Genomic DNA, 22,195 nt, shown 5'->3' with positions numbered 1-22,195 from the left:
TTCTAATTATCCTAAGTACTTCCTTACTTTGTCATAAATATGTATGTACAATTATCTTTTTTCTTTCCTGTCTATTCCCTTACCATGTAACGTAAGACATATTGCTTTCATATGACAATATTTAAATATTGCTGATTTACATCACTGCATTTAAGTTATGGATTATTAAGGAGAAACGTAAACATCACTCAAAGACTTTACCTCTTCTTCTAAGGAAAGGTCTAGTACATTTTCAATTGCACTTGGGATAGCCAGATCATGTTAGGAGGAATTATGCCCTTGTAATTGTCTTTATTTGGTGATTAAGACTAATTTAAGGAGATGCATGAGTGTCAAGTTAACAAAGGGTAGACTTGTAATGTTTAATTAGATGTATCATCGTGATTGGGTCCCAGAGTACCCAGATTAAACATCATCTGGGCGGGGCTGTGAGGGTGTTTCTGGAAGAGATTAGCATTTGAATTTGTGGACTAACTCATCCTGGATGTGAGTGGCTATCATCCAATCCATTGGCATGGAGGGGCAGAGTGGAACGCAACAGTGCCTGATCGCTGGAACTGGGACCTCAGTCTCCTGGCCCTCAGACTGGGATTGGCACCATTAGCGGTCAGGCTTTAGAACTTGGGCTACAGCTGCACAATCGACTTCCCCTCCAGCCCGCAGTCGGCAACTAGATCCTACCTTACAACTTCTCAGCCGCCATCACCCCCATCACCGTGTGAGCCAATTCCTTGAGAACTGGCTACACATAACTCCTTGTGGCTACACACACTCATGTCCTGTGGTTCTGTTTCTCTGGAGAGCCCTGAGTAACACAGCCAGGGAAGAGTGTGATTCTGCTTCACTTAAATGAACCAATAAGCCACTCACCCTGGGAATGGACCTCGGTCTTCTTTGACACGCAAGGAAGGCAGCCAAGAAGGAAACCAGCACCAAGCAACAAAAGCCAGAAAATGGAGGATGACAGACACTAGGTCTTGTTCACATTATGAGTTCCTAGGCTTTTTAGGAACTGAGCCCATAAATCCTCTGTGTGGTTTAAGGCAGTAGAGTTGAAAGTTCTGTTATTTGCCACTGAAAGCATCCTAACTGACATAGCAGGTGGATAAATCACTCTCGCCTGGGAAAAAAGATAATGTCTAAACAAAATTCTCTTGGCTTGGGCATATATTAGAACCTCCCAGCAAACTTCTCCTCCATAAATAAATTGTCAGAGAGAAAAAGAAGAAGAAGAAGAAAGGACCTCTCCGATGAAGAGGCAGGTAAAGTAAGTCGCAGAGTTCTGGCTTCCTGAACCCCCAGCTCCCTGAAACAGTAACCTCAAACCATGCTGGGTTTCCAATTTCTCTTTCTTTCATTGGGAGTTTCTTCCTTCACTCTGTCTAGGGTTTTAAATATCAGAAGCAAATCATCCACCCTCCCCCAACTGGTTCTGCCTGCCCCCCTCCCCGCAAGCCTCCACTTCCCTCCTGCCACTGTATTTAAGGTGGGGGGGAGTCTTTATTCTAATCCCAGTGCAATTCTCTTGGCTCTTTCCTAATCCTCCACCTGTGAGATAATTGCTGGCATTTAGGAAAAAAACTCAATAGTAATCATAGACTTGCACACAAAGACACAAAAAGAGGCAGACAGAATAGGGAAAAGAAAAATAAAAAAAGCCCAGAATTATCCACGTTCTGACATCCATTCCAGTAGTACAGCACAGCCAACCTCTATGAGGGAAAAAGACACAGCTTTATAAGAAGAGGTTCATTTCAAACATCATGGTTTTAATAGTTCCTAAACATGCAGTAGAATAAGACAAACATAAAATGTAAGATAGGTTGCCACCAGTTAACTATTCACGGGCCAGCCACAATCAATCCTAGTCTCCTCTTTATTGTCTTAATGCAACAAGAAAATTTTCTTATGTGTGTCCCTTTTCAGGGGGTAAAGGCCAAACAAAGTGGTGCTGAATTTTTTTTTTTATATGCAACCATCAGAGTAAAACAAAATCCCACTGAATCTGGCATTTGGCTCTACTCCATCAACTCAGGCTAACATCCAATCACACTTTTAGCTTTTGGTTTACGGATGCAAGAGAGAGATTAAATCCCTGAAGACAAAATGTACAACAAAAAAGGTCTATAAATAACAAATAGGTTTATAAGCTAAAATAAATGCAAGATTTGTCTTAAACTACATACAACAAAATACTTGCAGTTAAGTCTCTTACACTTCCTTTTGGTTGTTCTATTCCTGGACTTTGTAACACCGTATGTCTCAAATGCACCTGGTCACAGAGTGACTTAGGGATGCAGGCTGTGATGATGCCGAGGCAGAAACTGAAGTCCACAGTTTCACCAGCTCCCCAGGGGAGTCGAATGAGTTTGAGAAACATTTCTATAACTCTGAAGGGTTTTATTTCAAATAAAGTGTATGCAGATTATAGCAAAAGGAATGGCAGTGATTCTTCATCTCACAAAGACCATGGATGCATTTTGTTTGTTTGAATGAATGAAAAAAAGCTACAGAAAGCCAATGGGATGCCAATAAGACCATGTAAGAACAGCGTACAATTCACCCATGGACACAGAGGCCAACATCGGAGCCACCAACCCTTCCCTTCAGATCACATGACTGAGTCAGCCTCTCCAGCCTCCTTGGCAATGGGCTGGATCATGTACTGGAGCTCTGGGCATCAGGAAATGAAGCACACTATTGCAGAGGCTGGCCCTTTAAAAACATCATCCACTTCTCTCCACATTTACCAAGGGACTGCAGACAACACCACAAGATGAAGGTACCTGAATGCTACATGGAGTGGAGAACCCCAACTCCACCGCCTGCCAACTGGTACCATACACGGTGATGTGAGAAGCTGTGGCTAGCGTTAAGCTTCTGTGGATCGGGAATTGTGTATCCTAGCAGACAGCCTCCCCTGAAGAATGCGCCTTATTACTTCCTTGTGCCTCCCTGTTTTTCCCCATTTCCAATCCACTCTGTGAATTTTAAGATGAAGTAGACAACTGTAGGATGCAGCAAGCCATAGGAGCAGCCCTGCAACATCAAGGTGATATATCAGCACCACAAAAACCTACTTGCCCCAGAAGAAGGCTTTTATATTTAAGTTGCATTTGGTACAAAGCCCATAGCAAGGATAAAAAGAGCTACGAATAGCTTTTGAAATTCATTATTTAGGGATTCCTACAGTATTGTGACTTGTTCAAATTGATTTTTTTATTCACTTTGTGTATTCCTTGTGCTCAATGCTGTTAAATTCAATTATAATTTATTGTTATTGTCAAGAAGGGAGGAAACATATTTATTAAAATTGTAGTTAGAGCCAAATATCCTATTATACACTCAATATGTATTGACTCTTCATACACTTCTCAATTCCAAAAGTAGAAAAAACTATGTAAAACTATTTATATGCCTTATTAGGAATATATTAAAATAATGTGTTATCATCAACCTATTTTACAGAAGAGAAAACAGAGATTCAAAAAAAATTAGTTACAGTGACAGTATGATAATAAATAGAATCAACTTGGGCTTTGGGGTCACACCAAACTCAGTTTATTCTAGTTCTAATACCAGTTCTGTAACCTTGGGCCTCTGCTCTCTTGCCTGTGAAAATGGGGATAATGCCATGTTCTCATTTAGAGCTCTCTTTCAAATGATAGAAGAAATAAAGTTCAACAAAGCAATCTTATTGGTAGGAAAACTTAAGCATTGTCTTAGCCAAGATAAACCATTTCTGAGAAAGAAGCTCTGGGTCTCTGAAACATACTGTCATGAAAGCAAAGCCAGAAGAGCCAGGGATGGAGATTCAGCACTCATCTCCAGGGAGCACACACCTGTCTCTGTCCGCTGAATGGATGAAACAAAAAAATGCGAAACAGGCTTCCAACTGCCAGGTTGGCCAGAGGGGGCATAAAGGATGCCAAAGAGAAAGTGAGCCCGTGAACTCTCAAATGTATTTTTTTTCCTATTACTTTTGGATGGAAGCTGACTCAAAACAGGAAGAGATTTGGAAAGTTAACAAAAATCACTATTTTCCACAAATTACTTTGACCTTGCCTGGGCAGTGACCTTCACTGTGTCACTGGTTTAAAGGCATTTATTTCAACAGTAGCTGATTTCACTATTAAACAGAGACTCAGGGTACAAGATAATACAACTAAATCACTCTTGTAAATATTTAATACCCCTGCCTTTCTTTTTTCCTTTTAACAAATCACTATCAAAGGATAAGCACATAGTAGAAAACACATTTATTTATTCTATCCTGGGGGTGGGCTGGAAGTTTAGTGTTCATGCATTTCTTGTATCTAGTTCTCCAAATGACTTTGTTACTTGAGAGCCCTTGTGAGTAACACACTTTGAAGGTAGGCTATTTTGCAACAATTTAAAGACTGATTTCTTCCACTAGTTAACATCACCCGAAGTTGCTTTGTGGAAGGGACTAAACAATTCAGCAGACACAGCAAATCCAAAAGGAGAAATTAGAGGAAAACAAAGGAATAATACTGTCTTAAAGATAAATACATTGTTACTTGATAAAAACAGAAATTTTTCTTTTTAGCTAAGCAAAATCATAAATAAAATGACAACTACTCCTAAAGGAAGAAAGGAAGTGGAAAAAATTATTAAGCAGCAGTTTAAAAATCAGTCCCTCATGAATACAGTCACAGCACAACATGCATCCGCTCTGTTACAAACAGTCAACTTGGGACAGAAAAATGGAAAGACTATAAAAAGTTTTTTGGTTATTTTTGTTTTGTTTTAGGTCAATTGCTGCTATCATCTATACTTTAGCTGAGACAAAATGGTCAACAAGGCACGTCCCTAAGTGGTACAAGGTATTAAAAAATTCTGAAATTCAGAACGGATAACTTGGAAAATTGGGGTTGGCTTGGTTCCCAGGAAGTTGAGTAATTTAACAGAGAACTTAGTTGAGAAAGTTTGCATATTGATATTTCTAGAATTTTTCCTACGTGGCATAACCAGTAATGGTCTCAGCAGGCTGATGATGATCCCTAACAAATGCCGTTCATCTGTAATGAGGACCAAGACTTCGAGGCAACTTGGTGGGAAAGGCAGGCAAACAGCAGAGAGTCAGAAAGCCTGGTCCAAACCCCAAAGTACTGTTGAGTTATCAGTGCAGCAACAAACGTGTTGCTCACACCCTCTCAGCACGTTTTGTCATCCACAAAATTACAGTGGGATGGACTAATGGGATTCTAAGCTCCCTGTGAGCTCTGAAATTATATGCTTCTAAAATTTGGAGAGGCAAATCAGCATTCCTTAAAAGTAACACTTAGCCAAATGTTTTTGTTTTCTTCATGGCTCATACAGTGTCATCAAGTAATATACGGAAACCCCATAGCTCTTTGTATGTACAAAATGAGCAAACATCTCTCTCAAAGACAAACAGGTTTTATCACAGTTATATTCTGCAGTGAGGGAGGTTCTAAAGGAAGAAGCCAATGGTTCCCTTTGGTGATGTCCAAGGACCTCCTATTGAAAGCACCGTGGGGTCACAGGGAGGCTGGCTCTGTCCATTACTGACTTCTGTTACGAGGTTCTTAGCTCAGAGACTGCGCACACTCAAGTCAACATTTCCTGATTTTTTTCAACAGGGCAGGCACTGATACAGGCACTGGATAGACACCACGACGGACAAAACTACACTCGGTTAACACTGTGTAGAGCTCTTTTAATCTGTACAGCACTTCTACCTACACTGTCTCAGTGATTACCTACAACCCACCAAGTACCCATCTTACAGGCAAAGACCTGGAGGACCAAAAAAGACATTCCCAGATCTCATAAATGAAGCAAATATCAACAGCATGTATTTATGAGGATGATAATTAATACCTGTTAATGTCTATGATAGCTAATATTTATTTACATTGGAGACAAACTCTAACCTAAGTCTTATATGCACTGTCTCCACGGATACTTCCAGTGGTTCTGGGCAGTGGGTTGTATGATGGTTTCCATTAGGTTGAAGAGGCTTGAGAAAATTATGTGACTTGGGATTGTCAAAATCTAATAGCAGAGCTCTTTCCCAGTACCCTGAGCTAGGCCCCACATTTATCTCAGTGCTCTTCTTACTCCCTAGCGCTGACCTTGGATTAGAATTAATCACACCTGGATACCTGGTGTCTTGGGTTCAGTTGGCACTGGATCAATTCGTTTAGAGCTGGGAATCTCACCTATAACCACTATTGGTCACTTGGGGAAACAAAAGAGACCATGCTCAGCTCAGCAAAGAAAATCTCCCCAGGCAATTAAACAGCCCCAGGCAAATGGTCCACTAGACTGGATCAATGACAGTCACTCCACACTGAGCAGACAGCACAGAAACAAGACCAAGTCCTCAGCCACACAGAGAGCGCCCACAAAATCTTCAGCTGAGCCAATGACTTCTAAACAAAGTACAAGAGATTCTTACCAGGAAGAGATTTTTTTTTTTCACCTATATGTTCACTGCTTAGAACAAAAGCCATTCAAAACCAAATTCTCAGAGTTTAGGACGAACGGCTTTAGATACAGTATGGAAAAATCACCATTATGACTGGTTACTAGCTCCAAATTTCTAAGCCAATAAGACTGAGGTATTGCTTGAAACTTTCTCATCTCAGGCTAAGATCAGCTCTTCCTGGAATTAACCAGGTCATTTTCAGAAACCCTGATAACACACACTACATGGATATCCACTTAAGTTCTTAGTTAATACAAACTGGAAGAGTTTTAACAAGACTGGTATCTCTTAAACTATAGTTGTTTCAGTGTCTGTGCTATACATTTTACCAGGAAGCAGTAATTTCCCTATTGAAAAGACACATCCAAAAAATAATAACTATTTCAAATCAAAACAGAAAAAACATTCAAAAGCATTCTTGAATGAATCGGATCCAAAGCAGCCTTCAAATTCTAAAGGTGTTAAGGCTTTTAATGTTAGATTTGGATGGAACTTCAGGATTACCTTGTCTAAAGTTCTATTCCAGCTCTTCTCATACACAATGAAAATAATAAAAATTGCATGTCAAGTAAATTTGGGTGACTTTAAAAAGTCCACTTTTCTTTTTAGAAATCATAGGTTGATAAACAAAGCCTCAGAGAAGACCTGTGGTGAAGAAGCCTAAACCTGTGTCTTCAGAACATTTTTCCCAGTACTTTTTTTTCTTGCAACACAAACATTTCTCAAAGTTCTTTGAAATGATGTTAATTGGACTTAAATACACCATATAGTCAAAATATCAGGTTCTGAAACCTGATCAAACTTCTCCAAACTTTTTTTTTTGGACAGGCAGAGTGGACAGTGAGAGAGAGACAGAAAGGTCTTCCTCTTCTGTTGCTTCAACCCCACAATGGCCGCTGAGGCAGGCACGCTGCAGCCGGCGCACCACAATGATCTGAAGGCAGGAGCCAGGTGCTTCTCCTGGTCTCCCATGTGGGTGCAGGGCCCAAGGACCTGTGCCATCCCCCACTGCACTCCAGGCAACAGCAGAGACCTGGACTGGAAGAGGGGCAACCGAGACAGAATCTGGCGCCCCAACCGGGACTAGAACCCAGGATGCCGGTGCCACAGGTGGAGGATTAGCCTATTGAGGCACAGCGCCAGCCTCCCCAAACTCTTAGGCACTTCTATTCTTACATGGGGATATTTTCAAACTAGATGATATACTGTTATAAAGAAATACAACATCCCACACTTCTCCGGTTAATAAGCCAATGGTTATGCTTAAGAAGTAAACAGTATTAGACTGAGTTCCACAGCCATCCCTTCAACTGCGTAACACATGAGCTGTGACAGGTATGTTACTGAAGTATAAAACTCACATTATGGAGTTCATGTTCATAGATACCACTAATAGGGCAATGTGTTTTTCAGTGCACATTTTAAACCATGTAGCAATTCTTAACAGCAACAACAGGGAGCAACTGATTAGCATCAGGAGTTCAGTTTAACTATTTCAAGACAATGCATTGAGAGCTTTTCCTCCATTTTTTCGTTGCTTGCTATACTTTGTTTTGCTTTGAGAGAAGCATAATGCATACCCAAACACACACACACACAATAGTTTTTGAGGTCTGGGATTTATTTTTGAAAAGTATCAAGCCAAAGCACTGACTCTCATTTCAATAACGGATATGCGGGCATCTGCAAGACACAGTCATTAGCTTATCTTTAAGTCAATATTTTGATTGTCAGACAGCTCTTTACAAACAAGGTTCCTTTCCACTCACTCACTCCTGATGCATCCAACACCTCTTACAAATCATTCATTTAATAATCTGTGTCTTTGCTAAAACGTAAAATCAGCCTAAGGGAGCCAAAGTACAGGGGAAAAAAGGCATTTTTGGCAGGCTTTTCATTTAAAAGGGCTCCGGAGGATGCAGGACCAGGTTCTCTTTCAGAGCTATAGCCGTCACTACGCCACATTACCATAAAGCTTAGGAAATGAGCTATTACACACCATCATCCCTCCTAACTGCTCTCCCAGAAAATCACACACTCACAAAACAGCATTAATTGTCAGAATTAGCAACCATTTAAAAGGCAGCTGTTCTTTCCCTCTTAAAGAGCCTCCAAATTTCCCATCTTCTCCCCATATTGGCTGCCTGATCTACTGCTCTTACACACACATACACACACACACACACATGCACACACAATGGATCCGTAGTCCGCTTCTGTAATTATCCATATTCCAAATGCCCAAGAAAATATCGTTTATTAAGCAACATTTTTCACCCCAATAATAGTACTTGCCATCGGTGTGACAATCGGCTGGAAAGCTTCCAACCGCAGGGAAGCACTTTTCCAAGCTCCAGGCGGAAGGGCTCTGTTTTGTGTGGGTTGAGGGGAAAAAGAGCAGTATCTCTTTAAGAGTCAACAGTAAATTAACTTGCCCAAAAGAGTGAAATAATTAGCAGTTAGTAGCTTATTAAAAGGATGGCAAAGGCCAAGCTGCCATCTGGGATCTGCAGTTTCTTGTGACTGTTATTATGTCAAGATGCACAAGTTGCATTAGCTTTCATGTCGCCGCGCCTGCCCTTACTTTACATGTAAATTTTAATGAAAGATGGGGCACTTTTAAAATCAGATGTCCATCAAAAGCATTATTAGTCTGGCTTTTTTTTTTTTTTCCAAACCAAATGGCCTTTTCCACCTCTGTTGTTCATCTCACCACTAAATGCCTTCGGAGAAAAGAGAAAAAACCCAATGATACCAATTGGATGGCCCCTTTTATAGAGGGAAATCTCAGTATCATCAAAAACAGGGCCAGGACACCTCACAAGAGGACAACGTTTTTGCCTGTATTTACACACAGTGCAGACCACAATGCCTCGGTCTGTCACGAGGTTAATCCTTCTTAATAACAGTTAAAGCAAACTAGAGCCAGCCTGCTAAGTGTTACATGGTTACACAGTCATAAGCATATTTATTAAAAAGGCAGGGCCAAAAACTGCACAATGGAACCTCTAGAGTGATGGACACATTCTATATCATGACCATTTTGTTATTTACATGGGTTTAAAAAGTCTTTATGCAAAACGCTTATCAACACGTATTTGACACACTTAACACAGAGCATGCTTTCCTAAACAAGACAGGCAAATGATTACAGAACTAATAAAGTATTCTCTAAATAAAAAAAAAAAAAAAAAAAAAAAAAAAAGATGAAGTGAAAAAACTCTCTAGGGTGTTCACATAAAGCATATTTTCCTTTATGAGTCTCAGAATTTAAAAGATGGCTAATTTGACTAACTGAATGATCACCCAAGAGTTTCCCTTTAAAATGAGAAAATAATTTAAAAACCGCACTTAAAAGCTACCATTTTTTTATTTTACAAAAAGTAATTGGCATTGGAAAGTCATTTTCCAATACCCATTGCCTGTCAGCAAGGTGCATGTTTGCTTGGTCAGCACTGTATACTTAGCACCTAACATATTGTTGGCTCTCCATCAATATTCATTGAATGTTGAGTAAACATTGCTTTTCTAATGTTAAAGCAGGGACTCTGTTAAGCTCAGATACATAAAATCCTGGAATTCATTCTTTTCATTTACAAAAGGAAGCTACATGTGAAAACATGCTGAACAAGTATAAACCTATCAACATACAGTTGCATACATTGCACCTGTGCTCTGGTTACCGAGATGCTGGCCTGCACACCTGAGAAACAGACCATGGCAGGTACGAGCCTAAGCACACACATAAATTCACCTTGCTTGTTCTCCTATTAAATCTTTTCCCATCAAGCCACTCTTTATGAATTCTTTAGAAATGAGATGCATCATAAAGATAATGCAATTTTTTTTTTTTTTTTGACAGGCAGAGTGGACAGTGAGAGAGAGAGACAGAGAGAGAAAGGTCTTCCTTTGCCGTTGGTTCACCCTCCAATGGCCGCCGCTGCAGCCGGCGCACCGCGCTGATCTGATGGCAGGAGCCAGGATCCAGGTGCTTTTCCTGGTCTCCCATGGGGTGCAGGGCCCAAGCACCTGGGCCATCCTCCACTGCACTCCCTGGCCATAGCAGAGAGCTGGCCTGGAAGAGGGGCAACCGGGACAGAATCCGGCGCCCAGACCGGGACTAGAACCCGGTGTGCCGGCGCCGCAAGGTGGAGGATTAGCCTATTGAGCCACGGCGCCGGCTTAAGATAATGCAATTTAATTCAAAGCATCTTTTACCTATCAAAATTTATATGTGCAGACATAGATCTATGGTTGAAAATTATATAGCCTCTAAGATGAACCAACGTGATAAGCAAACGTCTCTACAAATAATTATTCATGCCTTACATGAGAAAGTCTTTCATGAAATATATACACAGATATAAAATCTGTGAGTAACCATTAAGTCCAAACTGATAATTCAGAGGGGGAAACAGCCATGTTGCCTAGACATCTGAGAAATGCCTTCTTTTATGCACGGTCAATCGGAATTACTTACAACATTCCCTCGAAACATTATAATTTTATTAATAAATCTACTTTTCATATCTACAGTTTTAAGTGCTCCAGAAAACCACTGTGCAAAAATGTCTTCAGTGTCCAATGGAAATTTCTATACACACAAGGGGAAAAAAACACTTTTTATATTTTTAAAGCATCAGTTTAAAGACATCACTGCCAAAAACACAAAGCTGCTAAAATGAGGCAATTTACTTTTTATGTTTAAAATAAATCTATTTTCCCCCAAAGATTTTCAAAACACTATAAGAGGAAAAAAAATGGACATCAGGCTTCTTAAAAAAAAGTTATTTTATTCTTTGTCAAGAGGGCAAGTCAGTAGTGGATGAGAACCAGATGAGACAAGAGATGGAAATGTAATATTGCCCCTGTTTTATTATAATTAGATATTTATAGAGCACAGATGAGTTTATTTTCATAATTAGTAGCTGGCATTGCATTCACTCATTTGCATAAACAGTTGGCTATCAAGGCAGTAACTTATTTGCAGGGCTCTTGAGTCCTGGCAGGGACAAGAGGGGGCTCAGCTCCTCAAATCAGCTTTCTTAATGTTATTACCAACAAAATACAATCTACATGAAATCATGTTCAAGCTCATGTCGCTTGATGATTGCTTTCCAGTTTGGCCAGTGTTGATTAGTTCAGCATTAGAAGGCCAATGATGCAATCTACATGGGTAAAACATATATAAATAAATCAAAAGGGGCCTCTATGTTCTAAAGGGCTGGCATAGATCTTTGGGTCAACAGCATACAGTCCAGTAAATAAAGAATTCTGTTGAACAAAAGGAGGACATAATTAACTACCTCCCAGCCAGCCTGATTATCGAAAAATATGCCAGCTCTCTTCTCCTAGTCATACTCACATTCTCCACATCCTCCCCATACGTGTCCATGCCACACTACAAAACCAGCTTCAACTTTCCCATGGATCAAGCCCTCTGGCAGCAGCACTAATGGAAGAAAAGGTTCCAGGTACCCTCAGCACTATTTCAGGATAATTAGGCATCCTGTGATTGACAACCTCCTACTATTGACATCTAGAAAGAAATCATGGAGGAATATCTTACTCCTTTCTCCTCAAACCAAAGGTCAAAAACTTGTGGTTCTTGGTGCAGCAGTTAAAATGGTACTTGGTACACCCACATCTCACATCAGAGTACCTGGGTTTGAATCTCGGGTTGGTTCCTAATTCCAGCTTCCCGTTAATGCACACCCTGGGGGCACTGGGTGACAGCTCAAGTACTGGATCCTTGCCACACACATGCAAGACTCAGACTGAGTTTCTGGCTCAGTGCCTGACTTCAGCCTGGCTCAGGCTTAACTACTGTGGGCATCTGGGGCATGAACCAGTGGATGGAAGTGTGTGCACTCTCTCTCTCTCTCTTACTGCCCTTCTGACTTTCAAATAAGGAAAATAGAAACAAAAGAACTTGCAGCTTAAGGGCCAACTTACTTGGCATTCCAGGCTCACTCTGTGTGTATTCATACATATGTCTACATACACAAAAGTGCCACGAGGTGAAATTTTTCTAAAACTCACTTCTGGCCTATCTCAAGGCTCTGGTGAGTTTGAGCCTGTATTCTCACATGGCACCATGGGCTGGAGCACAGGACAGCCTTCTGTCCTTGACAGGACTTGTGCTGTCCAGTTTGCCATGGTATTCGCCCTTCCCTGTTATAACTTACGTGAGGATTTTTTTTTAACCACAGATCTATTTCTTAATGATACTTACCATGTCTCATCTGAGTCTGCAGCTCCAGCTCCAAGTTCAGTTTCAGGAAAAAGCACTTGGTCCCCAAACCCAGAACAGATACCCCTCCAATGGACAAGGTAATCGGGGAAGCAGCTAAAAGCACACTGGCAACAATGAAACAGGCTGTCAAGATCAAGTCAGAAAAGCTGCCCACAACTGGATGCTGGCAAACACGATAGCCACTTCTAATGCTCTTCTGTGGCCAAACGCTTCCCAGGGGACTTCCCAACCTTGTGACTACCGCGACAGCCTGAACATCCCGCTTGGTTCTGTAAATCTGACTTCACAATTCTTTCCACAATGGGTTGGCGGCTTCGTCACTCAGCTTTTAAAGAATGACAGTCTTTTCTCCAACAAACTTCCTGGCGTAAATCCAGAGGCCTTTCCCAGTTCCATTCTCACATAATCTACAGTGATTCCCCTCTGCCACTTGTGCACACACAGGGCCCAGAGCAAGTCAAGTGAGGAGAAACCAGATCCAAATCACCTGCTGTCACTCCAGGAATCACTGGGACTCCTTTGCTCTGGGTTGGGCTAATGAGGGTATGGGAAGGGACACAGATGTTAAGTAGTGAGGCCATTATCAGCATCATAGCAGAAAATCTACTCCTGTCCATCTACCCCTACATAGCTGAAACTATTGGTTTAGATCAGTTCAAACAATGACTATGTGATCATCCATGAAGCACAGCTCAGAACCAAGTCCTGAGCTCATGCAGTGTGGGTAACAAGTGATGGCCAAGATATAGCCTCTGACTGTTGCGGGTAGGGATGATGCCTGAAGTACATGAGTAAATCTGATTCCAGGTACTTGGACAGAGGAATTTCATAGCAGAAGCACTAAGTCTGGCAGACCTAGGAGGCTCAAACATGCAGGGCAATAAAAGTTAGAAGGGTGGGGCTGACACTAAGGTATAGCAGGATAAACCTCTGCCTGCGACACTGGTATCCCATATGGGCATGGATTTGAGTCCCAGCTACTCTACTACTGATCCAGCTTCCTGCTAATGTGCCTGGGAAAGCAGCAGAGCCTGGCCATAGCCCTTGGGTTCCTGTACTCACATGGGAGACTCAAATTAATCTCCTGACTCTTGGCTTCTGCCTGGCCCAGCCCCAGTCATTGCAGCCATTTGGGGAGTGAATCAGTGGATAAAGATCAATCTCTCTCTCTCCTCTCTCTCTCTCTCTCTCTCCCTCTCCCTCTCCCTCTCTCTGTACTCTACCTTTCAAATAAATAAAATGAATCTTTTTTTAAAGCTAGAAGGGTGTTCAAGGATATTCGAGAAAGGAGGTGGGACAGATGTTTGGTGTTGTGATTAGCTTTTTCATTTGGATGACCAATGCGAGTTCCAGCTACTCCAATTCCAGTCCACCTTCCTGCTAATGCACCCAGGAGGCGGCAGGTGATGACTCAAGTGCTTGGGCCCCTGTCACCCAGGTGGGAAATGCAGATGGAGTTCCTGGCTCCTGGCTTCAGCCTGACCCAGCTCTGGCTGTTGTAGGCTCCTGGATGCAGCCTGACCCAGTTCTGCCTGTTGTGTGCATTGAGAGAGTAGACCCATGAATGGAGGTCTCCCTCTGCCTGCCTCTCTTTCTCTTGTCTCTCTGCCATTCAAATAAAAAATGAAAATAAATAAATGTTTTAAAAAGAAAGAGAGGGTAGAGCTTGAGCAAATGCCTATAGGCAGGAAGGTAGAGTGTGGGTTCCGGCAGGGTGAGCAGGCAACTTCAGGACAGTGGAGGGCTGGCCACAGTGATACTGGGCAGCAGGGCTTAGCCTCAGAGGAAATAAGGCAGGGGAGGCACCTTGACAATGGTACAGTGAGTACCCACCAGAAGCTTTAGAGCAGATGAGCTCTGTGATCCGATTTAATTTTAATTTTGCTTTATTTTCACATTTAGGAAGGTGACTGACAGCAGGATAAGAGGGATTAGAGATTTTTAGTCCCTTCCATGCAAGACAGACTCTGCTAGACACATCTGGACATTCACATACAATTCTATTTTTTTTTTCAATGTATCTTCAGTCTAGTAAAGGGGAGAGACCTAATCCCCCAAATAACTGAGCTCAACTGTTAGACACATGGATGGAGAGCCCAACTCTGAATGGAGCACTAAAGAATAGTATCAAATGGGGAAATAAGTCCATGTATGATTTCAGTGGGCAGAAGGAAAGGAAGCAGGGCTGCTAGAGAGGACGGAAAGCAAGCGAGGAGACTAGGGAAGTCTCATGAGGTTACTCGGTGTTCTGTTTGGCTAGAGCAGAAATTTCACCTGTAAGCTTAGCAGGGGAGACAGCTGAAGTAAAACAGTCATATTATGACAACCTTTGAAGGTGACATGACTACACGCTACTTGGTGGACAGGAAGGGTTAAGCTCGTTTTTCTGGACACACTGGAAAAGAAGAAAAGGGAGACTAACTAGGACAGGGCAATAGTCAACCAAGTGGTCCAAGACAGCAGGAATGCAAAGAGAGTCCCCCCATTCTCTCAATGAATTGCCCCAGAGGAGGAAAGTTCATGGAGAAGAATGGAAAGGAATCCCTGGATTTCAAGCACAGGGGATAAGGAGAATGGGGCTCCATTAACAAAAATAGGGACATCCTAGACAAGGCAGCTGATGTGTGGATGACATGAGATCAAGGTTAACTCTGGACATACGTAGGTACCACTGGGACATTTAGGTGGACATGTGCTACAAAGAATGCAAGGTGGTGAGCTGGAACTTCAGACAAGCCAGTGCCTAAGAGGTAGTCAATAGACACAGCCATGGAGGTCATCCTTGGATCCAAGAGAGGCAGCATACAGCAGTGGTTGGGGCTCAGTTTCTGAGTTAGGCCCACTTACTAACCATCTGACTTAGGTTGTATAACCCTCTAAGCCTGGTATCCTTATCTACACAGTGAGGACAATGCCATATCTACCTCATGGAAGAGTAGTAACGGTTAAGTGTGACAAGATACATAAAGCTCAACAAACATGGGAACTCCACCTGTGTTGGTCGCTGCCAACAGAGGCCACAGCAGTGACCCAGGGAAGGAAAATAAGACGCTCATATGCAAAACCTAAAAACACTAAAAACACCAATCTTACGGGATGCATTCAGGGATTAAAATGGGGGGACAGAGACGAATTCTCACATCCTGGAGTAGGAAACAATGAAAGAAGGGACAAGTGACAATGCCACATGCATCAGTGAGATGGAGACCTGGGCAAAGACTGGTGTCCTTGCCTACCAGTGACCACAGACAGCCTTCTACTGGGTATTGTCATAGTGAGGTAGAGGTACAATGAGACACACCTCCTTAATCACATTGCTCTCCCTCTACTTCCTTCCACTGGGGTCAGGGTTCCCCATGAGAGAGTTCTGAGACTGAGCCCACCTGGGATTAGCATAAAAGCAACAATCAACCAATCCCAAGAGGAAAAGGATTGATCTGCTTCCAAGGCAGCAAGAACTAACTTTTTAAAAACCTAGCAAAGCAGAAAACTCAATGGGAAGTGGCCAGTCCACAGCCTAGGCATCAGATCAGCATTTTCAGTAACATGTCAAGCCCTTCCTTCTCCAAGATCCTCATGCCAGGGTCCCCATTTCTGTTATTTGTCTGCCTCTGAAGGGAGTAGCAGCAATGGCTTCACCAAGAGATGGCCTGGACACTTAGGGAAGAAGAGGGAAGGACTGGAAACAGATACATATTTATAATTTATCAATTAACCTCTCCCTTCACTCTCGGAGAGCTAATCCAATTGGAGCCGGTGTGCCAGGTTCCTCAGGCTGAGACTCTGACAACTTTGATTAGGAACGGATGAGTGAGCTGAGCTACACAAAGGTGTGAAGCTTGGAGAGGCATGTCAGAGCATCAAAGCCAGCTCGCCCACTCCGTGTCTCTCCTTTTCCCTTGCCTACCTGGATGTTAAAGTCTCATGTCGGTGCTTCCTCCCTGCATTTTCACACATTTCCCTTCCCACACGCTTCCATATCCTCCCAGTCCTTCCCATCACCCCAGTCAGAAAACTGACTCCCACCCATCTAGGCAGTGCAATAAAGGATAAAGAGCAATAAATAAATAGCTCTCAAATTATACATTAAATAGAATTTTAGACAATTCACCAATCCTTCCCCCACCATTATTATCCCCAAACTCAGTTATTCTCAAGTAATAGCAATGACCATATTTCATTTCACACTGCCCTTGTTCCATCAATTTGCTAGGAGGCAATCTTTGATACCCTACACCCAAGTAAAATGCAGCTTCCCCGCACCACAGAACCATTTCCAGAAACAGCACGCACACACGCCTCTGTCTCATAACGGAGTTATAGGGAGGTAGACCGACTCAGAACCATCCCGAACACACTCTGAACATGAGGTACACTGAAAGGAAATGATAGTGTTGGATTTTTCCTTTTCCTTTTTTCATTTTCAGTTAAGTGCATTAACTTATCATCTGGACCATATTCATCAGAATCAACAATTCCCTTTGGGTACATGAATAATTCAGGAGGCAGGTTGATAGGTATAGTGATAAAAATAAAGTGGTCTCTACCTTTACTTCTACCTACAGAAATGAAGTAGGAGGTCCAATTAAGTAGAGGAAGCATGGTATCCACCATGGAGGCAGAGCAAGCGAGAGAAAGGAGAGGAAAATATCAGCACACTGCGGACACACACAGAGGCAACACACACCACAGAAACCCACAAAGCAAAGGCCACAGCATGGCAACGTCCTGAGAAGCAGCACAAAACCAACTCGCGATGGAAGCCTCAACGAACAGTCAACACAGTGACCAGAAACGCTTCCATCAGCTTCGTGTTTAACCTTTGTCCCATTTGCTTTGGCTCAGTCCCACCTCCGGACACACAGCAAAGTCAGCATGCAGAAGCACTGCACAGGCACACATCAGTGAAACTGCATGCATTTAGCTGGTCTAAAAATGGTTACAGAAAGTCGCCGGGAAGCTAGGTTCTCCTGAGGTTCCCAACATGAATATAAGTCGTGCGGGCCAACAGTGTCACCTACACGTATAAGTGGTGAACATACAACATACATAAATATTTTCACACATTTATGGGCATCAAAAACAAATTCTGGAAATTCAGTGGGAACCAGACAGAAGCCTTATTCTTTCATGTGGAAGGAATAAGGAGAAGGCAACAAATACCAGTGGGAACAAGTCTACTGGTTCCTCTAGGCAGTCATTTCATAAACAAAAACAGAGAAGGGTGTAGAAAATGGAAAAGAATGAGAGGAAGAGAAATGCAGTCAAAGGACCTTCATAAAAGCAGACTAAGCTGCAAGTTGCAATATAAAATCTTAGTGGCACCAATCACCCAGAAGAATTCTGCACCCTTCTTGGAAACCGTGCTAAAGAGGAATTTACAACATTCACATCTGTCACTATCCCTTTCCTTTTTTCAAGGAGGTAGCTGACCTACTCCCCCAGGGCACAACTGTGATTGAATACTCCTCTTAAATGCAAGGAAGTATTGGGTCAGATAAAGAGCATGGTGCTCCCAACACCTTTCACACCAATGTTGAGATTCAGCCTTCCAACCTTGCAGCCTGAGCCTCATCTGTGTTTGAAATAAGCTTGCTAAATCAAGATCAAGGAAATCCCCATCAACCTAGGCCTTCTGCCACACTTTGCTCCATGACGTCAGCCATTGGGTGCAATTAGTCCTCCAAGTCACTCTAAAAACTAGGAGAACCACTGAAGGACAGCTGAGAGCATGTGGCCAGGTAATACAGGAGGAGTTTCTGTCATCAGGGCTCAGGGCCTGCTTGATCTGGTGTCACCTGACACCAAAGTTGGGCCATAAAGCTCTAGTAATTCAGAGTTTGATTCCTCTCACTTCAGAGAGCTATGTTTATGTTTAATTCTCTCAACCTACCAAGATACTAGGTCAACATCAAGGACATCCCCTACTCATGCACTTCATAGCTCCTGTTAGCACCTGCTTCCCTCATCAGTTACAAGGAGAAAAGACAGGATTTGTCCCAGCCTCTTCCTGACCTCTTCCCGGCAGCTCTGGTCCCTGGTATCTACCCTCTACTAAGCCAAACCTCCACTGAAATTTCTTGAACTTCAGGACTTGCCTAAAGGCTGAAGGACAAACTTATACTGGAAAATCAGGCTTCCTCCTTACTCTCTCTTATCAATTCAGGATGCTCTCAAGTGCCCAGATCCACAGCGACCTGGACACCATATACAAACTTCTCTCAGCCCCAGGTGCTTCCTTCATCTGGTCATACTCCCCTTTATGGCAAAACTGATGGACCCAATGGAAGGGACAGGGAGGTAGGCTGTCAGTATTGTTCTACTTTCCTCAAAAGATCAAGAAAAATTGGACAATATGGAAGGTCTCCTCCTTCTCCTTTTCTTCACTCCTCTAAAAGAGGCACTGATTCCTATGTGTATTCAGAAAAGAAATAGGCAAGAAAAATTAAAATACAGTTTTTTGGTGACAGGGCAAGGTAGGTAGCCCAATCTTGCAATCACTGCAAGGTTCAGAGGAAACACAATAGTAGCAATTGAACAGTGAAGAAAAAGACAATTTTAAGTAGGCTCGGTTCGCAAATCCTGATTTAGGCTGATAATGTGGAAAATTTTTATTTAGGAGGAAAAGGCTTCATTCACAGCCCACCCTATGCTTCGCTGGGCTGAATTTCCTGCTCAGTTCATTCCTTGCATATTTGAATATTTTAGGTTGCAGATGCTGAATTTTCAGATCTTTATATGCAGTTTTCTTCAGGGTGTATAATGAGTTAGAATCCTGCCATGAAGATATTAGCATGTTCTATGGGTGGTTTTTGCTTTAATATAAAACTGACAACAGTCAAAGTCCCCAGAGTTTTCCTTTGACCAGGGAGGGCAAAGCATTATTACGATGGGCAGTGGAATGGAAGGGAAGACAGAAGGCCAACCTTTACTCCTAGGGAAATTCAGGGAGAAAGGCAGACCCTCTCCCTGGAGCTGCGGTCCAGCCTGGGGCCTGGGGTGGAGCAGGAGGAAGCTAACTGCTCCAGTGCTCAGAAATGAGCTCCATTCACCCCCAGGATGCACCTGTCACGCCTTGTTTCATGCTTCCTTCTCCGAGGCAGCCCAGCAGGGCCAGCACCAGGACACAAATGATGGTGGAGAATGGAAAAGCCAGAGAGATGCGCCGGAATATGTCCCCCCCATGTACCCCCCAGAAGGGCACCCGGCTGCCAGCCCGCCCCACAGCAGAGGGGACAGGCAGTGAACAGCCTGCCAGCCACCGAGAAGCTCCGAGTGACCAGCCAGAGGCGCGAAGGCAAGCGGTTCAGGCAGCTGCAGGGCCACGAGCACAAACCACCTACCTTGTTCACTCATCATGAGGTGGGAGAGGCCTTGAGGAGGGAGAAAGGGCAGAGGAGGGGGTGAGGGGAAGAGAAAAACAAAGAAGAGACGTTAAAATCCCACATGCAACGCAGTCTTCCCTGCAGTCTGGGGTCCTGAGCGCAAGGAGGAGTGGCAGGGCACACACATGCACAAACACTGGCCCTCTGGGCCTCTGGTCGCAGGACAGAAAGCTGCTCTCCAGTGCACTGGAGAGGCTTCTGTTAGCTGCCCTACTCTGCGCCTACTAACGAGAACTTTCTTTTTACCGCTGTTGTATACAGTAGTAGATCTGTTAAAGATTAGCCTCTTATCTAATCTGTTAAAGATTAGGATGCCAGGAATAGCAGGTTTCTTTCTTTTAAAACACTTACAAAAATTCAAGTAATACATGGTCACTGTAGAAGCTTGAGAAAATTCATAAAAACAACAGGTTGCAATCCCACCACCAAAAGATTACCTTCTGACTTTGTCATCTAATAGGGTTTTTTCTATAAAAATCAAATCATATTGGACATACCAAAAAAGTTCCTATTTGCAAGAGTTTCTCAGACAACTCAAAACTATTTCTCCTATCACTCCTGTCTTAGCTCGACAATAACGACTCTGCATTCACTTCTCTACACTGTGTCTTCCTAGAGATCACCCCCATGCTTGTTCGGCAGCACTACACCAGCACTGAATGAGTTAAAAAAGGTTCATAGAGTCCCAATAAACAAATAACTGAATCTCTGGCTCTGTTGTTAAGGGCGGGAAGGGAGACTATTAAAAGCTTCTTATTTCAAGGGAAGCTCAGACAAACATATGAAAAGAAACAGTTTCCAACCCACAACCAAGCGCACCAGTTATTTGATCTTGTAATGCCTCTGTCATTACTGGAGGTATTTTACAAAATCCAGATCACCCCAGAGAACCTTTACTTGGAGCAAAATTCAGGGATATAGGAGATTAACAAAGGAGAAAAAACTCTAAAGTATGGAAATTGCTAAATGTTTTTAGAGATTACTGGAGATTTAGAAAAGTAATCAGAGCCAAAATATAGGTCAAGCAAGTGACTTTTAGAAGATCAATGATATATTAAATACATAGGTACATGTGCCGGAAATGTCACAGAGTCTATTTTTTAAACAAACTTCATTAAAATGTAATCATATTTTAAATGCACAGTCTTGGCATTCATTGCTCTAGGACTAGGATTAATATTCTAGGAAGAATAGAAGACGCCAAAGCAAGTCATTCTCGTGATTTGTTTGGTTTGAAAAATTAATTTTTGGTCATTTTGAGGGGCGGTAGAGAGGACAGGGAGAAAAAGAAGGGCCCTAGTAAGAGAAACCTCCTCAGAAACAGCCATTCTTTATATATTCTTTAAAGATTTACTTATTTATGTGAAAGGCAGAATTAGTCATGGAGAGAAGGGGAGGAAGAGAGAGAGAGAGAGATCTTCCATCCTTTAGTCTATTCCCCAAATGTCCACAATGGCCAGGGCTCCAGGACAAAGACCAGAGCCCAGAACTCCACCCATGTCTTCCATGTGGGTGGCAGAGGCCCAAGCACCTGGGCCATCTTTTGCTGCCTTCACAGACACATTAGCAGGGAGCTGGATCAGAAGTGGAGCAGCCAGGACTTGTGCACTAGCGCCCGTGGGTGGGGTATGTGGAAAGAGGAACAGGAACAAATGAATTTAGTAGACAACTGTTCGAAAGAGCTTTAAGAAATGAGAACAAAGGGCAGGGCATTTGGTGCAGCAGTTAGGATGCCCTTTTGGGATGCCCACTTCACGTATCACAGCAGCAGGTTTGAGTCCTGGCTCTGCTCCCTATTCCTGCTTCCTGCTAACGCACACCCTTGGAGGCAGTAGGTCATGGCTCAAATCTCTGCAACCCTGCCACTCATGTGGAATACCTGGATGGAGTTTCCAGCTCATGGCTTTGGACTGGCCCAGCTCCAGCTCTTGCAAGCATTTGGAGAGTGAACCATCAGATGAGAGATCTGTCTACATTTGTCTGTCTCTACTTTTCAAATAAATTTAAAACACAAATAATTACAAATTTATTTTATAAACAAATGAGAATAGAAAAGATGGAAAGAGACATCTAAGA

At 42.7% G+C, this 22,195-nt stretch overlaps 1 protein-coding gene and 1 non-coding gene across 39 annotated transcripts in view; one reads left to right on the top strand and one right to left on the bottom strand.

Moving 5' to 3' along the window:
• NRXN3 (neurexin 3) overlaps positions 1-22,195 on the bottom strand; it is a 1,793,247-nt gene that overhangs the window by 1,646,916 nt on the left and 124,136 nt on the right. For 28 of the 38 annotated variants that reach the window (XM_089322450.1, XM_070065303.2, XM_089322455.1 and 25 more), the window contains one exon: positions 20,078-20,107. The exons of the other annotated variants lie outside the window; for them this stretch is intronic. In XM_089322450.1, the coding sequence (XP_089178576.1) occupies positions 20,078-20,107 (30 nt within the window). The remainder of the gene's footprint in view (positions 1-20,077; positions 20,108-22,195) is intronic. 38 annotated transcript variants of the gene reach the window in all.
• Positions 7,211-7,279, top strand: LOC149120123 (small nucleolar RNA SNORD36). The gene has a single exon (XR_016226921.1). It is a non-coding gene; the product is annotated as a small nucleolar RNA SNORD36 (small nucleolar RNA).

Source organism: Oryctolagus cuniculus, chromosome 20 (assembly GCF_051225735.1).
Source record: "Oryctolagus cuniculus isolate XC-2025 breed Fujian yellow rabbit chromosome 20, ASM5122573v1, whole genome shotgun sequence".
Lineage (NCBI taxonomy): Eukaryota > Metazoa > Chordata > Mammalia > Lagomorpha > Leporidae > Oryctolagus > Oryctolagus cuniculus.
Note: the sequence above shows the minus strand (reverse complement) of the source record. Positions and strands in the feature narration are given on the sequence as shown.